This window comes from Gopherus flavomarginatus, chromosome 3 (assembly GCF_025201925.1).
Source record: "Gopherus flavomarginatus isolate rGopFla2 chromosome 3, rGopFla2.mat.asm, whole genome shotgun sequence".
In the NCBI taxonomy this organism is placed as follows: Eukaryota; Metazoa; Chordata; order Testudines; family Testudinidae; genus Gopherus; species Gopherus flavomarginatus.
This window is the reverse complement of record NC_066619.1, coordinates 91672792-91687486: the sequence shown is the minus strand read 5'-3', so window position 1 is coordinate 91687486 and position 14695 is coordinate 91672792. Positions and strand designations below refer to the sequence as shown.

The 14695-nt window shown below is 49.5% G+C and overlaps 1 protein-coding gene across 3 annotated transcripts in view; it reads left to right on the top strand.

Moving 5' to 3' along the window:
* The window catches only part of NTRK2 (neurotrophic receptor tyrosine kinase 2), a 288034-nt gene that overhangs the window by 203687 nt on the left and 69652 nt on the right, over nt 1-14695 (top strand). For all 3 annotated transcript variants that reach the window (XM_050945743.1, XM_050945742.1, XM_050945744.1), the window contains exon 13: nt 3891-4021. In XM_050945743.1, the coding sequence (XP_050801700.1) occupies nt 3891-4021 (131 nt within the window). The remainder of the gene's footprint in view (nt 1-3890; nt 4022-14695) is intronic.

Below are 14695 nucleotides of genomic sequence, written 5' to 3'. Positions count from 1 at the left end.
ATTCTTTGAGATCACCCCTTCCCCAGCCTCCTCAGAATCTCCTTATCTACTGGCACAAAGGAGACTGCGGTCTGGTCTCTCTGACCACAATTGGACCACTCCCCAACCAACCTATATGATGTAAATGTATTAACTCTCCTCAACCTTTTCTAATACCAACCATTGGGAACTGTATAAATAATGACTGAAGAGTTTTGAACTGCATCATTTCCAAAATATCCCTATATCATGAGCAGTAATTGAAGACTTCTGTTAATGGCAAGGGACTATTTACTCAATCAATTATTTCCCAGTTTGAAGTAGCTGAATCGGAACGGGAATAATTAATAAAAGGCAAAGAAAGCAGAGCAATTAGATCCAACAGGATGTGAACTCTTAGGCTATTGCGGCATACCTCAGGCATGCTGTGAGCCACAAAGCCGAAGTCATGCACCAGTGACCCAGGAATGTGCACCCTATTTCGGCATGGTGCTTAATTTCTCTTTGAAACATGCTCCACGTTTGCTGAATTTGGCCTTTCTCCAAGACACTTGACTGCAGTCCAGACTCGATATTTATTTTGTGGTGAATACTTAATAATATGAATAAAGATGAATGTAAGACAGTAAATACAGATTTTCATCTGTCAGGGGAAGGTTTGAGCCTGGCTCTTGTTATAACTTTCTATCATCCTTTCTTTTTTAAAAATCCCAGTGCTGGGGAGGACATGAAAATAAAGGGTCAGATCTTCAGATGCAGGGCCGGCGCTACCATTTAGTCAGCCTAGGCAATCGCCTAGGGTGCCAGAATAATTGGTGGGTGCCGTTTTGCCGGAGGGGGTGGCAGGCGGCTCTGGTGGAGCTGCCGCAGTCGTGCCTGCGGACAGTCGGCTGCTCACGCGACTCCGGTGGACTGCCTGCAGGCATCACTGCAGCAGCTCCACCAGAGCCGCAGAGCACCGGACCCTCCACAGGCACCACTGCGGCAGCTCCAGCGGAGCCGCGGGACCAATGCGCGGGGCGGCGAAATTGCCGTCCGCTTAGGGCGCTCAAACCCCTAGCGCCAGTCCTGTTCATATGGTTTAAATTGTCATAGCTCCATCTATTTCAATGTCAACATACCAATTTAGAGCACTTGAGAACCAGGACCAAAAAAATCTATGTCAAACAGTAACAACACACTTTAAAGGACTGGACTGATAAAGGGATTTGAGACCAGAGTCTCACAGAAATGAAATCCTTTGGTGCAATGCACTACCATCATGAGAAAACAGGGAGCCATTCCTAGCTGGCGTCAGTAGTGTCCAGCCTGTGGTCTGGCCCTGAAGGCTTGACATGGTGGCTGTCAAGAGTGACTGTTAGGAAGAAAATGTGTATTTGATTATGAATGGGAAGTGTGCTCCTGAGCCACACCCTGTGATTTTAAATCTGAAATGTCTGAATCAGCCCTATTGATATGAGGAGGAAGGAGGGGACACCTGAAGCAGCCCTAGTGTGGGCCCAAAGGGGTCTGAGCATCTACTGTTTCTTCCCTATTGTGGTTGCTCAGCAGCTTCCTTTTGGCCATCAGGTACGCTTCATGAGAGGAAAGTAGTTTTGGTTACTCTGTTGTTGTTTCCCTGACAGGCTGTGGAAGCCCGAGAGAGTGCTTTACTGGCACTACCTGACCCCAGAGGATGACTCTCCTCACCCACACCAAGAAACCCAGGAAAGGAGGAAAAATAGTCGAAGTTGAGAACCAACAACCAATTATGGGTTCCAGATTCTATGCTCCAGTACAGCCTAAAGACTGCTCTAACTTGCCCCAGCTGTCTATGGTGCCCTAGAGACCATATGCCAGCTGAGGAAAGCTGGAGTGCAGACCATACCAATCACTCCTATACATAACCCATGCACTAGAGGCTGTCAGAAGGGAGGTGAAAGAGTCAAACTGTGCCTACTGGGGTCTCCCCCATACTAAGGGAATCCCCACCAGGGGACTTGTAAGTGGCTTCTCTTCCGTTTGCATCACAAGTGGAGTGGAGCACGCTAGACAGTATGCCCTAAAATCTTAATTGGGGCCCCCTGACCTTTATGAAATAACATATTTGGTGCTCAGGCAGAAAAAGTTGGGCACCGCTGACTTGTAGGATCCTATTGGTGGTAAGGTAGAAGCCATGAGTTCCCTGCATTTCTTGCCTTATATGTGGGGAGTTGGGACTTTTGAAGTGCTAGGCATGAGAATCCTGTCTTGTAGCATGGGCTCTTTTCCACACCCTGAACTCCTTCTCTTGCTTCCTACTGAGTTGCAGCCAGCACTCATGGAGACACTCTTCACAGGCTTGCTCTTGTCTCTGGCAGATGAGCTATGGAGGAGGCACAGGTGGCCATGGGGCTCTATGCTGGATTATTTCAGCATCAAATTGAAATATGACTACAATATTTGTATGCAGTATGCAGGGGTTAGCATCTGCTGTGTGTGGCATATATGTCCATTTCCCCTCACGCTGTGGCTGCTTTCTCCTTGTGTCCTAACACTGAGGAAGAACAGGGGCATGTGGGTTTTTTCACTAGTATCCATTGGAGCACATCCCCGAGCTGCCTATGGCTGTGCAAATAGGCTGTTTTCTAAAGAACTTTGCTCCCATTCTATAACATCTGAATGGGTGGGCACTGGGTCAGACATTGTTCTGTAAACTTAAATTATCCAAAGCTCACTGTAACTTCCCTGTGTATTGATTCAACAAACTGGGTGCAATTACATATACAGTTTAGGTGAGATTCACCCCTGTGCAAACAGACTGCAAGAGGCCTATGCACCACTTAGGTCCCATTTACATTTCAGGTCTTAATTAGGACTGAAGTGGTGCATAGGCTTTGTGTTGGCTGTCCACAGAGGGGTGAATTTCAAAGTCTGTGAAACCAAATAAATGGGGCAAATTCATCAGTACACTTTGTCTGCTTTGTGCCACTCCAGCGACACAAAGCAGCTGGAAACGCAACTTAATTGACCAGTTAAATTGGGCTTTCAGCTGCTTTATGTAGCTAGCACAGTGCAAAGTTGCCAGAGTATACCCGTAAATTTGGTTCAGTATTTTTAAATATTAATTCCTTTAATTAAAGTTTTGTGTTCAAAAGGATAGAGTAAAAATTATGCTTAAGGGCTTTATGAATTGGTCCATTAGTAGTGAGTTCTTTCAGCAGATATTTGAAAGGTTCTGTCAGCAACATTGACTAAAACCTTGGTCCATCTTGTGTTATTTTTTTCTTTTACCTTCGAGCAACAGTGTAAATCATATTTGTGAGAATGAAATATCTTCCTTATCCAGCTGTAGCATGAAACAGACAGAGCAAGTGGCAGTTTAATTTAAGATGAACAAGCGATAAGCAGAGAGCCATGGAGTAGATTGGATTTAATTAAAAGAGGGCATACTTTATCTTCTTGGATTATGTGAATGTTTTATTTTGTTTCCTCCCTCTCCCTCCTCCCCAAATTTTTCTTTGGAGCTCAATGAAAAGGATCAGCTGCTGTTCGAGAAATAAAAATGGAAGTGGTATGAGAGAAGCTCGGTCTACTTCCTGCCTTTTTTTTCCTTTGTTTTTGCTTGCGGGAAAGCAATATTCACTCTCATATTCAGAGGAGTCATCCAAGTCTATTGATGATAAACCCTCTCCTGATGACTGCCAGAGTCTCAGTGCCATGTCTTGTAAAGCAAATAAACGGTACCCTCTCTATAACTATATTAACACACACTTCTTACAGTGATCTGGCTAATGACAGAACTCTAATGACATCTATGGCATTCTTTCCACTACATACACAGTACTGTAATGGAAAACCCTCCCCCTCCATAGTGTACATATGCATCTGGGCACCCTCCCACCCTTTCCCCCAGATTCACTTCTAACATGCGGTTTATGTTCACTTTACAGTTGTTCAGCACATCAAACGACACAATATTGTTCTAAAAAGAGAGCTGGGTGAAGGAGCCTTTGGGAAAGTCTTTTTGGCCGAGTGCTATAACCTTTCTCCAGAACAGGACAAGATCTTGGTGGCAGTGAAGGTAAGAGAGTCTAGGATTTCCATTGTTAATTCATGGTTTCAGCTAATGCTGTTTTATTTGTAAATGATCTGTTTGCCTGTTCACTAAGCCCAGTGTAACTCCTGTGATATATGTGCAAGGGCTCACGAGGCTGATGGAGTGTCAAGAGAATATGATATTTGATCTTGCTGTGGGTTATAAAATGAGAACTGAGTTTCATAAAGAAAAAGGGGAGGGAAGTGTCACAATGGGGCAAAATCTTCTGTGGTTTATCTGAAATACGAGGAGTGAAAAATAATGGCAGAAGTGTCATTAAAAATACATGAGGGCTCATGTTCATATGTCTAAAAAACCCCTAAACTATAACCAGCTACATGACTAGGTTACACATGTAACTGCTAGTCAACAAAGAACTATTCACAAAGGTTCATGTGGTTCTTAGTCAACTGCCAACATTTTACAATATCATTTCCTGGCCTAAGCTTTTGGGTAAAATTGTGGTGTGCTCTTAAGCCGCTGCTGTGTTGAAATCCAGAAGTGACTGCATTTCAATGCTGGAAGGGTAATTCTTGGTTATAGGACTCCATTCTGTCCTTCCAAGCGAAAACCAGTGGGAGGAGGAAAACTAAGGAGAAAATATCAATAACTATGAAGCTGCTGGTATCTGGAATTATTCTCCCCTTAGAAGGGAGGAAGAGTTTAACAGCATCACAGAAAGGACCGAACTCCACTCGTGCTCCAGAAGGAAACAAGGGAACATCCCCACTGATTTTGGGGCATCTGTGCAGTAGCTAGGCTACTCCACAGGCACTCTCCTGCCAAGCAGCGGAGCTCGTGAGGGTGGTTCCCAAGCCCAACTGTGGATGTAGAGTAGAAAACATAGTTAACTAATCCTCACTAATTTCCACTCCCCATTTTGGAGTCTGCTGGAGGCATCTAGTGAAAAAGGCAGGTCCTCTTCTCCCACCCCTCACCTTTGTCCTACCAATATACACAAAGGTCTGAATGTGAAAAGTAAAAGCCCCATTAAAGTCATTGGGACTGTTCATTAACACACGTTTTTGCAGAACTGAGCCCTGAGTTAGGGAACAGAAACAATACCATGTGACCCATCTGACATTCACAACGAAACAATTATGTGCAAATTTTTAATATTCATGATTCATCCATAGAGTAAAACATCCCAGCAGATCTTCTTCATGTAAATATAAACAACAAATAGATTTGAGTAACTTGCAATGTGGGAGCAGGAAAGGAGGCTAGATTTGTCAAACGAATAATTTCTTGCAAATGTTCTCTGAGTTTGCCAAGCTCAGGGGTCTATGGAAGCTTGCAGCTCTTTGCAGTAGTTTAATAAAATTGATGGGAAAAAAGAAAAATGTAGCCCTGAAAGGATATAGCAGAGGCAGGGAGGAAGTGAGGAGTTAAAGATTACAACCTTTGGATAAGTGAATAATAACAACAATGCATAGCTTTTATATAGCATTTTTCATTCATTGTTTTGTGGAAGAGATGAGATTGTTTTCTGACCAATTGATTAATAAATCTACACTTCCTCTTTTTTCCCTCACTTAGCAGTGCAGTGACGTAATCAGCACCTTTCCATTCTCTTACTCCCTTTGTCAGTCCTGAACAAATGGAGCCCAAAAGGGAGTCACTTCAGGTGCTGTTTAGATGCTGCCTGCCCACTCCCGTCTTTGTTGCTGTTTCTCACTGCAGCTCACAATGGCTTTGAGGGACAGGTGTCTCCATGGATTAACAGACACGATTCTGTCAGTTCACAGCACCAGGACTGGTACAAGCCTCATCCCAATCTATACTTAGGGTAGTGCTTATTAGCCATCTGACTGATAACCAAGGAAAGAATCTAAGCCTCATGATCCATGACATAAGCTACCTTCAAACTGAACTATTAGGAAGAAATCTCCTTTTGGGGGCAGGCTATTCCCTAACTGCCCATTTTGGGGTTGTTACTCCTTTATCTGAATTATCCAAAACTGCCTGCTGTCAAAGAGAATGTTGGACTAAGGGGTCCAAACTTTTCACCCAGAATGGCAATTCCTGTGTTCCTATTAGGGTGACCACTTTACTTCTGTACATATGATAGAACAAGGTCCGGCTCCCACTGAAGTCACTGGTAAAACTCCTATTGATTTAAGTGGGAGCAGGATTGGGGTCCAAGGGAAATGTATCTTGAGGCAAGGTTCAAAGTACAATTAAGGTATTTCTACCTTTCAGAGCTGTGAATAATTTAGAAGGATTTCACACCAGTAAACCTAGGAAAACCCCCTTGGGACTGAGAACAAACTAAAAATGTTCCTGTGAAAAAGCTTCTGCCATCATAATTGAAGTGCCTATTTGGTGACAAAAATGTCTATCTCTGGAGGATTTAGGCAGCAAAGAAGCTGAGCAAGTTGGCCCAGGAGTGAGCATCTTCTCACTTATGTGAAATTGTTGTCAGAGCTTCTTTTCATTTATTGGAGGCTCCTCTGGATCTTTGACATGCCTTCTGCTGGTTGCTGGGCAACCGTAACAGTATTGTGCTTGCATGTTAAGAAATAGCTGTTATTATAGAAGGAATTGGGCCTGACTCAAAATACAGCACTTTCCTTTTGGGTGGACAGATATTTTAAAGTTTTATATTGATTCAGCAAATGATTTCAGAGCTAAGAGATTCAGAAAAACCTAGTTATAGATAAAATCATATACACATCCAAATATCTGTGCTTCTTCCATTGAAAATAATACTATATTTTGAGCCACTTAGGTTTCATATATTTTGACCTCTAGGTTTTTTGGACAGTGCACTGTGTGCAGGAACTCTTTCTGTGTGCCAGATCCTGTGCATAGAAGACTTAAGTGAGCTGTAAATGGTGCATAAGCCTTGTATGTGCCCTCTGTACATGGGTGGGCCATTTGCTGCAAGGCAGTTCCAAAGGGCTTGGTGTGTGGATGGAGGAATAGTCACATGCCCTGTCTATGCCGTGTTGCCACTCCAAACTGCTACTGCAGACTTAGGGTTGCAGTACCCTCCATAAGTCACTGTCACAGGAACAGATCCATGGGCATAGTCTTGGAATCTCTTGATCCCACTAGATTCACTTGACCCCCACTAGAGGGAATTCCTGTGGAGCACAAGTCTGCAGCTGCTTCCTGGTCCTCCTGAACCCATGGGGGTGGAATGGGCACACATGCCTCATATTATTTTGTGCAACTGGATGTTTAAGTCTTGATCCTGATCTCAGAAACTCAGATGCACCTCACATATATTTTAGGCTATGAGCTAGTGATGTGATTCCTCTGTTTGTGTGCATGTCCTTGTGCGCTCTCATTAAGACTCAGGTAGGTTTGTATTTGGAATGGCTAAGCCATGCCTCTGCTGCCACTACTGTGGCTATCCTGTTATTTATACAAGCTAGCACAAGTATGTGTACACGAGCTGGGGAATCACGCCCCTCGCCTGTAGTGTAAATATAGCCTTATAGAGGGTCAGCTGTGTAAGTGGAGTAGCTGATTTTATGACACAAGTGCCTACTATTTTTGATATCAGAATTGAATCATATAGTTGGCAATTTGCTTGTAGATTTCTGTTCCAGTTAGAGAAATTCTGCCTGTACAATACACAGAACCACAAACACAACACACACAAAAAGTGAGGATTTTCAGCTTATCAGATCTACCTAGTTCAGAGAGGTTTTTAAATCAAGCCAGACTTTGTAGTAAATACACAACTTAGCTTGTTGCATGGCATGGGAAGGGACGGTGAACCCAGTTAAGAGTGATAAGAATCTAATGGTGAAAGCTCAGTGCGCTGTGAAGGAAACATATCTATAGAATTTTGTTATTAATAACATTAATAGTAATAAGAATTATAATGATACCCAAACTCTCCAGTCCTGGCTTATGGGTAACCCCTGTTCCCTCTGCTTTTGTGGGCATACATTACAGCTCCACTGCATAGTTATGCAGGGTCGAGGAGGATACCAGAAGTCCTTGTAACAGGTTCTGCACCATGCATCATGGAGCACAGACCCAGAAGGGCAATTTCCAAATTGTTTCATGAATGAGGGCTTGGGATGGACTAGGGGAAGGGAAAAGTGTGGCCAGTGGATCCATGACTGAACAGACTCTTATCTGTGACAATTCAGGGTGAAGCGGAGGTGGGGCTTTTACAACAGCCATGGAGCAGCTCTGCTGTCTGTGGGGAAAGATCCCCATTTCAGGGGAAGTTTTGCTTGCAGAGATTTGGCCCCTTTGTCACTAATAATGAATACATCTTTGTCTCAATTTCTTTAAGACTCTCCCGTTTCCCTGCTAGAGTAAGAACAAGCCAAATGCAGTATTCTGTGTCATTTGTATGTAAATTCTGTTTGCTTATTAATTTTTGCTCAGCACCAGTATCTCCATGCACAAGTGTCAGCTCTGTCTAATGCAGTAAAGTTATTGTGTGTGCTACATGAGGGGAAACATGAGGTGCAAGTTGGGGAGAAGTTCAGGCAACCCCTATGGTAGCAGAAACTCTAAACAGTCTACCCTGGTTTTAGGCGATTATTCATTCTGCTGGTTGACGGAAAATGTGTAGTTGCTATAGCAACTGCTCCATCATAGGATAATTTTGCTGCTTCTCGGAGATAAAAAATTAGTTTCTGAAACACACAATATGCCATCTTGATACAACAAAGCTGTCAGCCTTTTTACAATCTTCCTGAGAAAATGTGTGATGGGGAAGCACATATTTCCCCCAAATTTTATTTTTTAAAGTAGTCCTCATAATTGCTTTGTTTTAAAAAATTGTTTCTTCTTCAAGTGATTGCTCATATCCATTCCAGTTAGGTGTGCGCGCGCCGCGTGCACGTTCGTCAGAGAAACTTTTACCCTAGCAACCCAGGCGGGTCGGCTGGGCGCCCCCTGGAGTGGCGCCGCTATGGCGCCCAATATATACCCCAGCCGACCCGGCCACCCTTCAGTTCCTTCTTACCGCCCGTGTCGGTCGTTGGAACTGTGGAGCGCGGCTTCGCTGACCTCCACACTCCCTAGCAGCTCATTTCGCTATCGTTGTATATAGTAGTTATAGTTCATTGTTGTACATATATATATATATAGTTATTAGTTAGTCAGTTATCTAGAGTTATTAGTGTAGTTATTAGTTGTAGTTTGAGGGGATCGGGGACACCCCCCCGTTCCCCGCACCGGGAGCCGGAGCTCATGCCCGGCTCATCGGGCTTCAGGCAGTGCTCGGCTTGTCACAAGCCCATGCCAGTTGGAGACCCCCATGACTCCTGCTTGAAGTGCCTTGGGGAGTCGCACTTATCGGCTAAGTGCTCAATCTGTAAGTCCTTCAAGCCGAGAACCAAGAAGGAGCGTGACATTAGATTGAGACAGCTCCTTATGGAAGCGGCCCTAACACCTCGGCACCGAGCGCATGTCAGCCGGTAAGCAAGGGCTCCGCCACGGCACCGAGTGCTACCACCAAGAAGCCGGCACCAAAACCGACTCCGAGCCGCTCCCTCTCCCCGAGGCCGAAGGCGGCGAGGGCGCAGATCATCCCGCCACCAACTGCCTCCCAGTCAGAGACTGCGCATAAGGCGGATCGCCCGGCACCGATACCTGCCGCGGCACCGTCTAAGCCGGTACTGTTGATTCCGACCCCGCGAGGGCCATCGAGTCCGGCACCTGGCAGCTCCCCGGTGCACACCGTGGTAGAGCCTACCTCGCCCTCTACTCTGGAGACGTTTGCCGCAGCGAGGGACCTAATTGCGATCACCGAGGCACCGTTGCCCTTACCCCCGGCACCGCCGATGTGGGTACTACACTCCTTGGGCAAACCGACCTTGACCAGACCAACTTCGGTCAGTGTGGCAGACCGGCACCGCTCCAGATCGTGGTCCCGCAGACGCTCTATATCGAGGCGCCGCTCATGCTCTCGACGTCGATCTTGGTCCCGGCACCGGTCAGACTCCCGGCACCGATCGCCTCGGCACCGATCACCCCGGCACCGGTCGGGTTCCCGGCACCGATCACCTCGGTACCGCTCACGCTCTCGGCACCGGTCAGGCTCCCGGCACCGGTCGACGTCCCGAGCATCAACCCGGTACTCCCGGCACCGCTCCAGCTCACGGCACTGCGGCGGGCGCCGTACCTCCAGGAGCAGATCGAGACAGAGGCACTCGGGATCCTGGTCGACCTCCCGGCACCGAGCCGGGCGCAGGTCCCGATCTCGCTCTCAACACCGTCACCAATACTGGCACCGGTCACCACTGCCCAGAGGTGTAAGATCTGTCGGTACCTCGGCACCGACTTTCGCCGCTCCACCTTGGCCATCTAGAGGCACGTCAGCATCCTCCCAGGCGGGTAGCTATTACGAACGGGACCAGGACCCCGAAGTACCGCTGGGAGTGTTCCAGGACCCCCACCCGCAGGACGCGGGTGCCCAACAGTGGGGTTTTTGGACACCCTGGGCATATCATCAGACCCAGGGTGCCCCCGTGCCCCAGATACGTTCCACCGCCTCGGAACATTGGGTGCCAGAGGCCACTGTTTCCCGCCCCCCTGTGGTTGAGTCGGACAAACAGCCGCCTCCAGACTCCCCGGGTCAACTCGAGCGGGAACCAGGCCAGGAACAGGAGACCGCACAGGATGCCCTCATCCCCGGAGTATCCTCCTCCTCCTCCTCGCCAGATGAGGCAGTGGCTGGGTCTTCAGCATCAGGACCCCCACCGATAGACCTCAGGGCCCACCAGGACCTCCTCCGTAGAGTGGCCCTCAATATCAACCTACCGGTGGAGGAGGTCCCAGAGGTTGAGGACCCGGTAGTGAGCATCCTCTCGGCCGATGCACCTACCCGGGTAGCCCTCCCATTCATAAAGACTATCCAGTCTACCGCCGATAACCTGTGGCAGTCACCAGCCTCCATCCCGCCGACAGCTAAGGGAGTGGAAAGGAAGTACATGGTACCCTCTCGGGGGTACGAGTACCTATATGTCCACCCTCCTCCTTCCTCCCTAGTTGTCCAGTCTGTTAACGACAGGGAACGGCACAGCCAACAGGCTCTGGCCCCTAAGGCCAAGGAAGCTAGGCGAATGGACCTCATGGGGCGCAAGGTGTATTCGGCTGGAGCCTTGTAATTCCGTGTGGCCAACCAGCAAGCCCTACTGGGACGTTATAACTATAATATATGGGCGGAGGTGGGTAAGTTCTCCGAACTGCTACCCCTGGACTCCCGCCCGGAGTTTAATGCGTTCCTGGAGGAGGGTAAGAAGGTGGCCAGGACCTCCCTCCAGGCCTCCCTCGACGCGGCTGACTCAGCAGCCAGAACCCTGGCTTCCGGTATAACCATGAGGCGCATATCATGGCTTCAAGCCTCCACACTACCTCCGGAACTCCAATATACAGTCCAGGACCTACCCTTTGACGGGAAAGGGTTGTTCTCGGACAAGACAGACTCCAAATTACAAAACTTGAAGGACAATCGAGTCATAATACGCTCGCTGGGGATGCATACACCTTCCACCCAGCGTAGACCCTTCAGGCCCCAAGCACGACGCCCATACTTCCCACCCCGTCAGAGACAGGACCTCAATAGACGGCGTGGCCGGGGGGGCCGCAGACGCCAATCCGGCTCCCAGGGAGGCCAAAGCCAAGGGCCTTCCAAGGCACCACCGGGCTCCAAGTCCGGCTTTTGAAGGTGCGCCCGGGGACGGCATACCAGACGCACGACAGGATCCTTCCCCTACCTTCTCCAACTGCCTCTCCCACTTCCTCCCGGCGTGGTCCCGGTTAACTTCAGACCGTTGGGTGCTACGCACAGTGAAGCACGGATACCATCTGCAATTTGCTTCCTCACCCCCTTCCCACCCCCCTTCCCGGTCCCTCTTCAGGGACCCCTCCTGCAGGAGGTTCGTTCCCTCCTCGCGGCGGGAGCTATAGAGGAAGTACCTCTAGGCGAGAGAGGCAAAGGGTTCTACTCCCGATATTTCCTGATCCCCAAGTCCAAGGGAGGTCTCAGACCCATCCTAGACCTGCGGGGCCTCAACAAATGGATGCTCAAGTTGAAGTTCCGCATGATCTCCCTGGGAACCATTATCCCATCCCTGGATCCTGGAGACTGGTATGCCGCCCTCGACATGAAGGACGCGTACTTCCATATCGCCATCTTTCCACCACACAGGAAGTACCTTCGCTTCACGATCAGACATCAGCACTTCCAGTTCGCAGTCCTACCCTTTGGCCTCTCCATGGCCCCGAGGGTGTTTACCAAGTGCATGGCCATTGTGGCCTCCCACCTCCATCGGCGGAAAATCCACGTCTTTCCGTACCTCGACGACTGGCTCCTGAAAGGGTCCTCCCAGTCGCAGGTGCGGCGGCATGTCGAGGCCATTACGAACCTCTTCTCCCAGCTAGGCCTGCTTCTCAATGCCGAGAAATCCAGCCTGGTCCCCACACACAGGTTAGACTTCATAGGAGCGACCCTGGACTCTACTCAAGCCAGGGCTTACTTACCTCAGCCTCGCTTCCAGGCGATCGTTGTGATCATTCGGAGCTTGCAGGCCTCCCCAATCACCTCGGCCCGCACCTGCCTCACACTACTAGGGCATATGGCCGCATGCACTTACGTGACAAAGTATGCCAGGCTCCGAATGAGGCCCTTCCAAACGTGGCTTCATTCCGTATTCCGCCCGGGCAGGGACCACCTGGATGTATTGGTGACGGTCCCCCCGACCCTCTCTGTTCCCTCGACTGGTGGCTGACCCCATCCCTGGTATGCGCGGGGATGCCGTTCCATCCACTGCAACCGTCGATGACTCTAACAACCGATGCATCATCCCTGGGGTGGGGGGCCCACCTAGGACACCTGCGCACCCAGGGCCTCTGGTCGTCACAAGAGCTGTCACTCCACATAAATGTCCGGGAGTTGAGGGCAGTCCGCTTCGCCTGCCAGGCGTTTCAATGACGCCTACACGGCCGTTGTGTTTCCGTACTCACGGACAACACAACAGCCATGTATTATATCAACAAACAGGGGGAAACCCGTTCGTCTCCCCTATGTCAGGAAGCCATTCGACTCTGGGACTTCTGCATAGCCCAGTCGATAGATCTGGTGGCATCCTTCCTCCCAGGGGTCAAGAACACGCTGGCGGACAGACTCGGCCGATCCTTCCTATGCCACGAATGGTCGATCAGACCGGATGTCATCCATTCCATCTTCCAGAGGTGGGGATTTCCCCACATAGACCTCTTCGCTACCAAGTCCAACAGGAAGTGCCAGGAGTTCTGCTCCTTTCAGGGTCTCTCTCCCGGGTCGATCACGGACGCATTTCTCCTGCCATGGACCCGCCACCTACTGTATGCCTTCCCTCCGTTCCCTCTGGTGCACAAAGTCCTGTTGAAATTATGCAGGGACAAAGCGCATCTAATCCTGATCGCATCTGCGTGGCCCAGACAGCACTGGTTCACCGCCTTACTGGACCTATCTGTGGACCCTCCGATTCCCCTTCCTCTCCACCCAGACCTGATTACGCAGGATCACGGCAGGCTTTGTCACCCGGACCTACGGGCCCTGCACCTCACGGCGTGGCTCCTGCATGGCTGAATACGGCGGAGCTCAGCTGCTCCGCACCGGTCCAACATATCCTCCTTAACAGCAGGAAGCCTTCCACTCGCTCAACGTACAGGGCCAAGTGGAAGCGCTTCTCTTGCTGGTGCGCTACTCAGGGGGTGAACCCTAAGCAGGCCCCAATTCCCACGGTCCTAGACTACCTCTGGTACCTTAAGCAGCAGGGCCTGGCGACATCCTCCTTAAAGGTACACTTAGCGGCCATATCCGCCTTTCGGCCAGGAGAGGGTGGCCGCTCCGTATTCTCCCACCCCTTAGTCGCCAGATTTGTTAAAGGCCTGGAGCATCTCTACTCCCCCGTACGCCGCCCTGCTCCTACCTGGGACCTTAACTTGGTTCTGAACAGGCTCCCGCTCTCGCCATTCAAGCCACTGGCGACTTGCTCGCTCACGTACCTGTCATGGAAGACGGCCTTCTTGGTGGCCATTACATCGGCCAGACGGGTCTCAGAGCTGAGAGCTCTCACAGTGGATCCACCCTACACCATCTTCCATAAGGACAAAGTGCACCTGCGACCCCACCCGGCATTCCTCCCTAAGGTTGTTTCTGCCTTCCATACCAACCAGGACATCTTCCTCCCGGTCTTCTTCCCGAAGCCACACTCTTCTCGGAGGGAGCAGCAGCTACACTCCTTAGATGTACGCAGAGCGCTCGCTTTCTTCATTGAGTGAACAAAGCCATTTCGGAAGTCCCCTCAGCTGTTTGTGGCGATCGCAGAACGGATGAGGGGTCAACCAATCTCCTCTCAGAGGATTTCCTCCTGGGTAACTGAATGCATTCGCGCATGCTACGACCTAGCTTGTGTCCCCTCTAGCCACCTCACGGCACATTCCACGAGAGCTCAGGCGGCGTCGGCAGCCTTCCTGGCGCATGTGCCTATCCAGGAGATATGCCATGCAGCGACCTGGTCATCGGTCCACACATTCACCACACACTATGCGCTAGTCAGACAATCAAGAGATGATGTGGCCTTCAGCGTCGCAGTTTTAAATACCGCCACATCTCACTCCAACCCCACCGCCTAGATAAGGCTTGGGAATCACCTAACTGGAATGGATATGAGCAATCACTCGAAGAAGAAA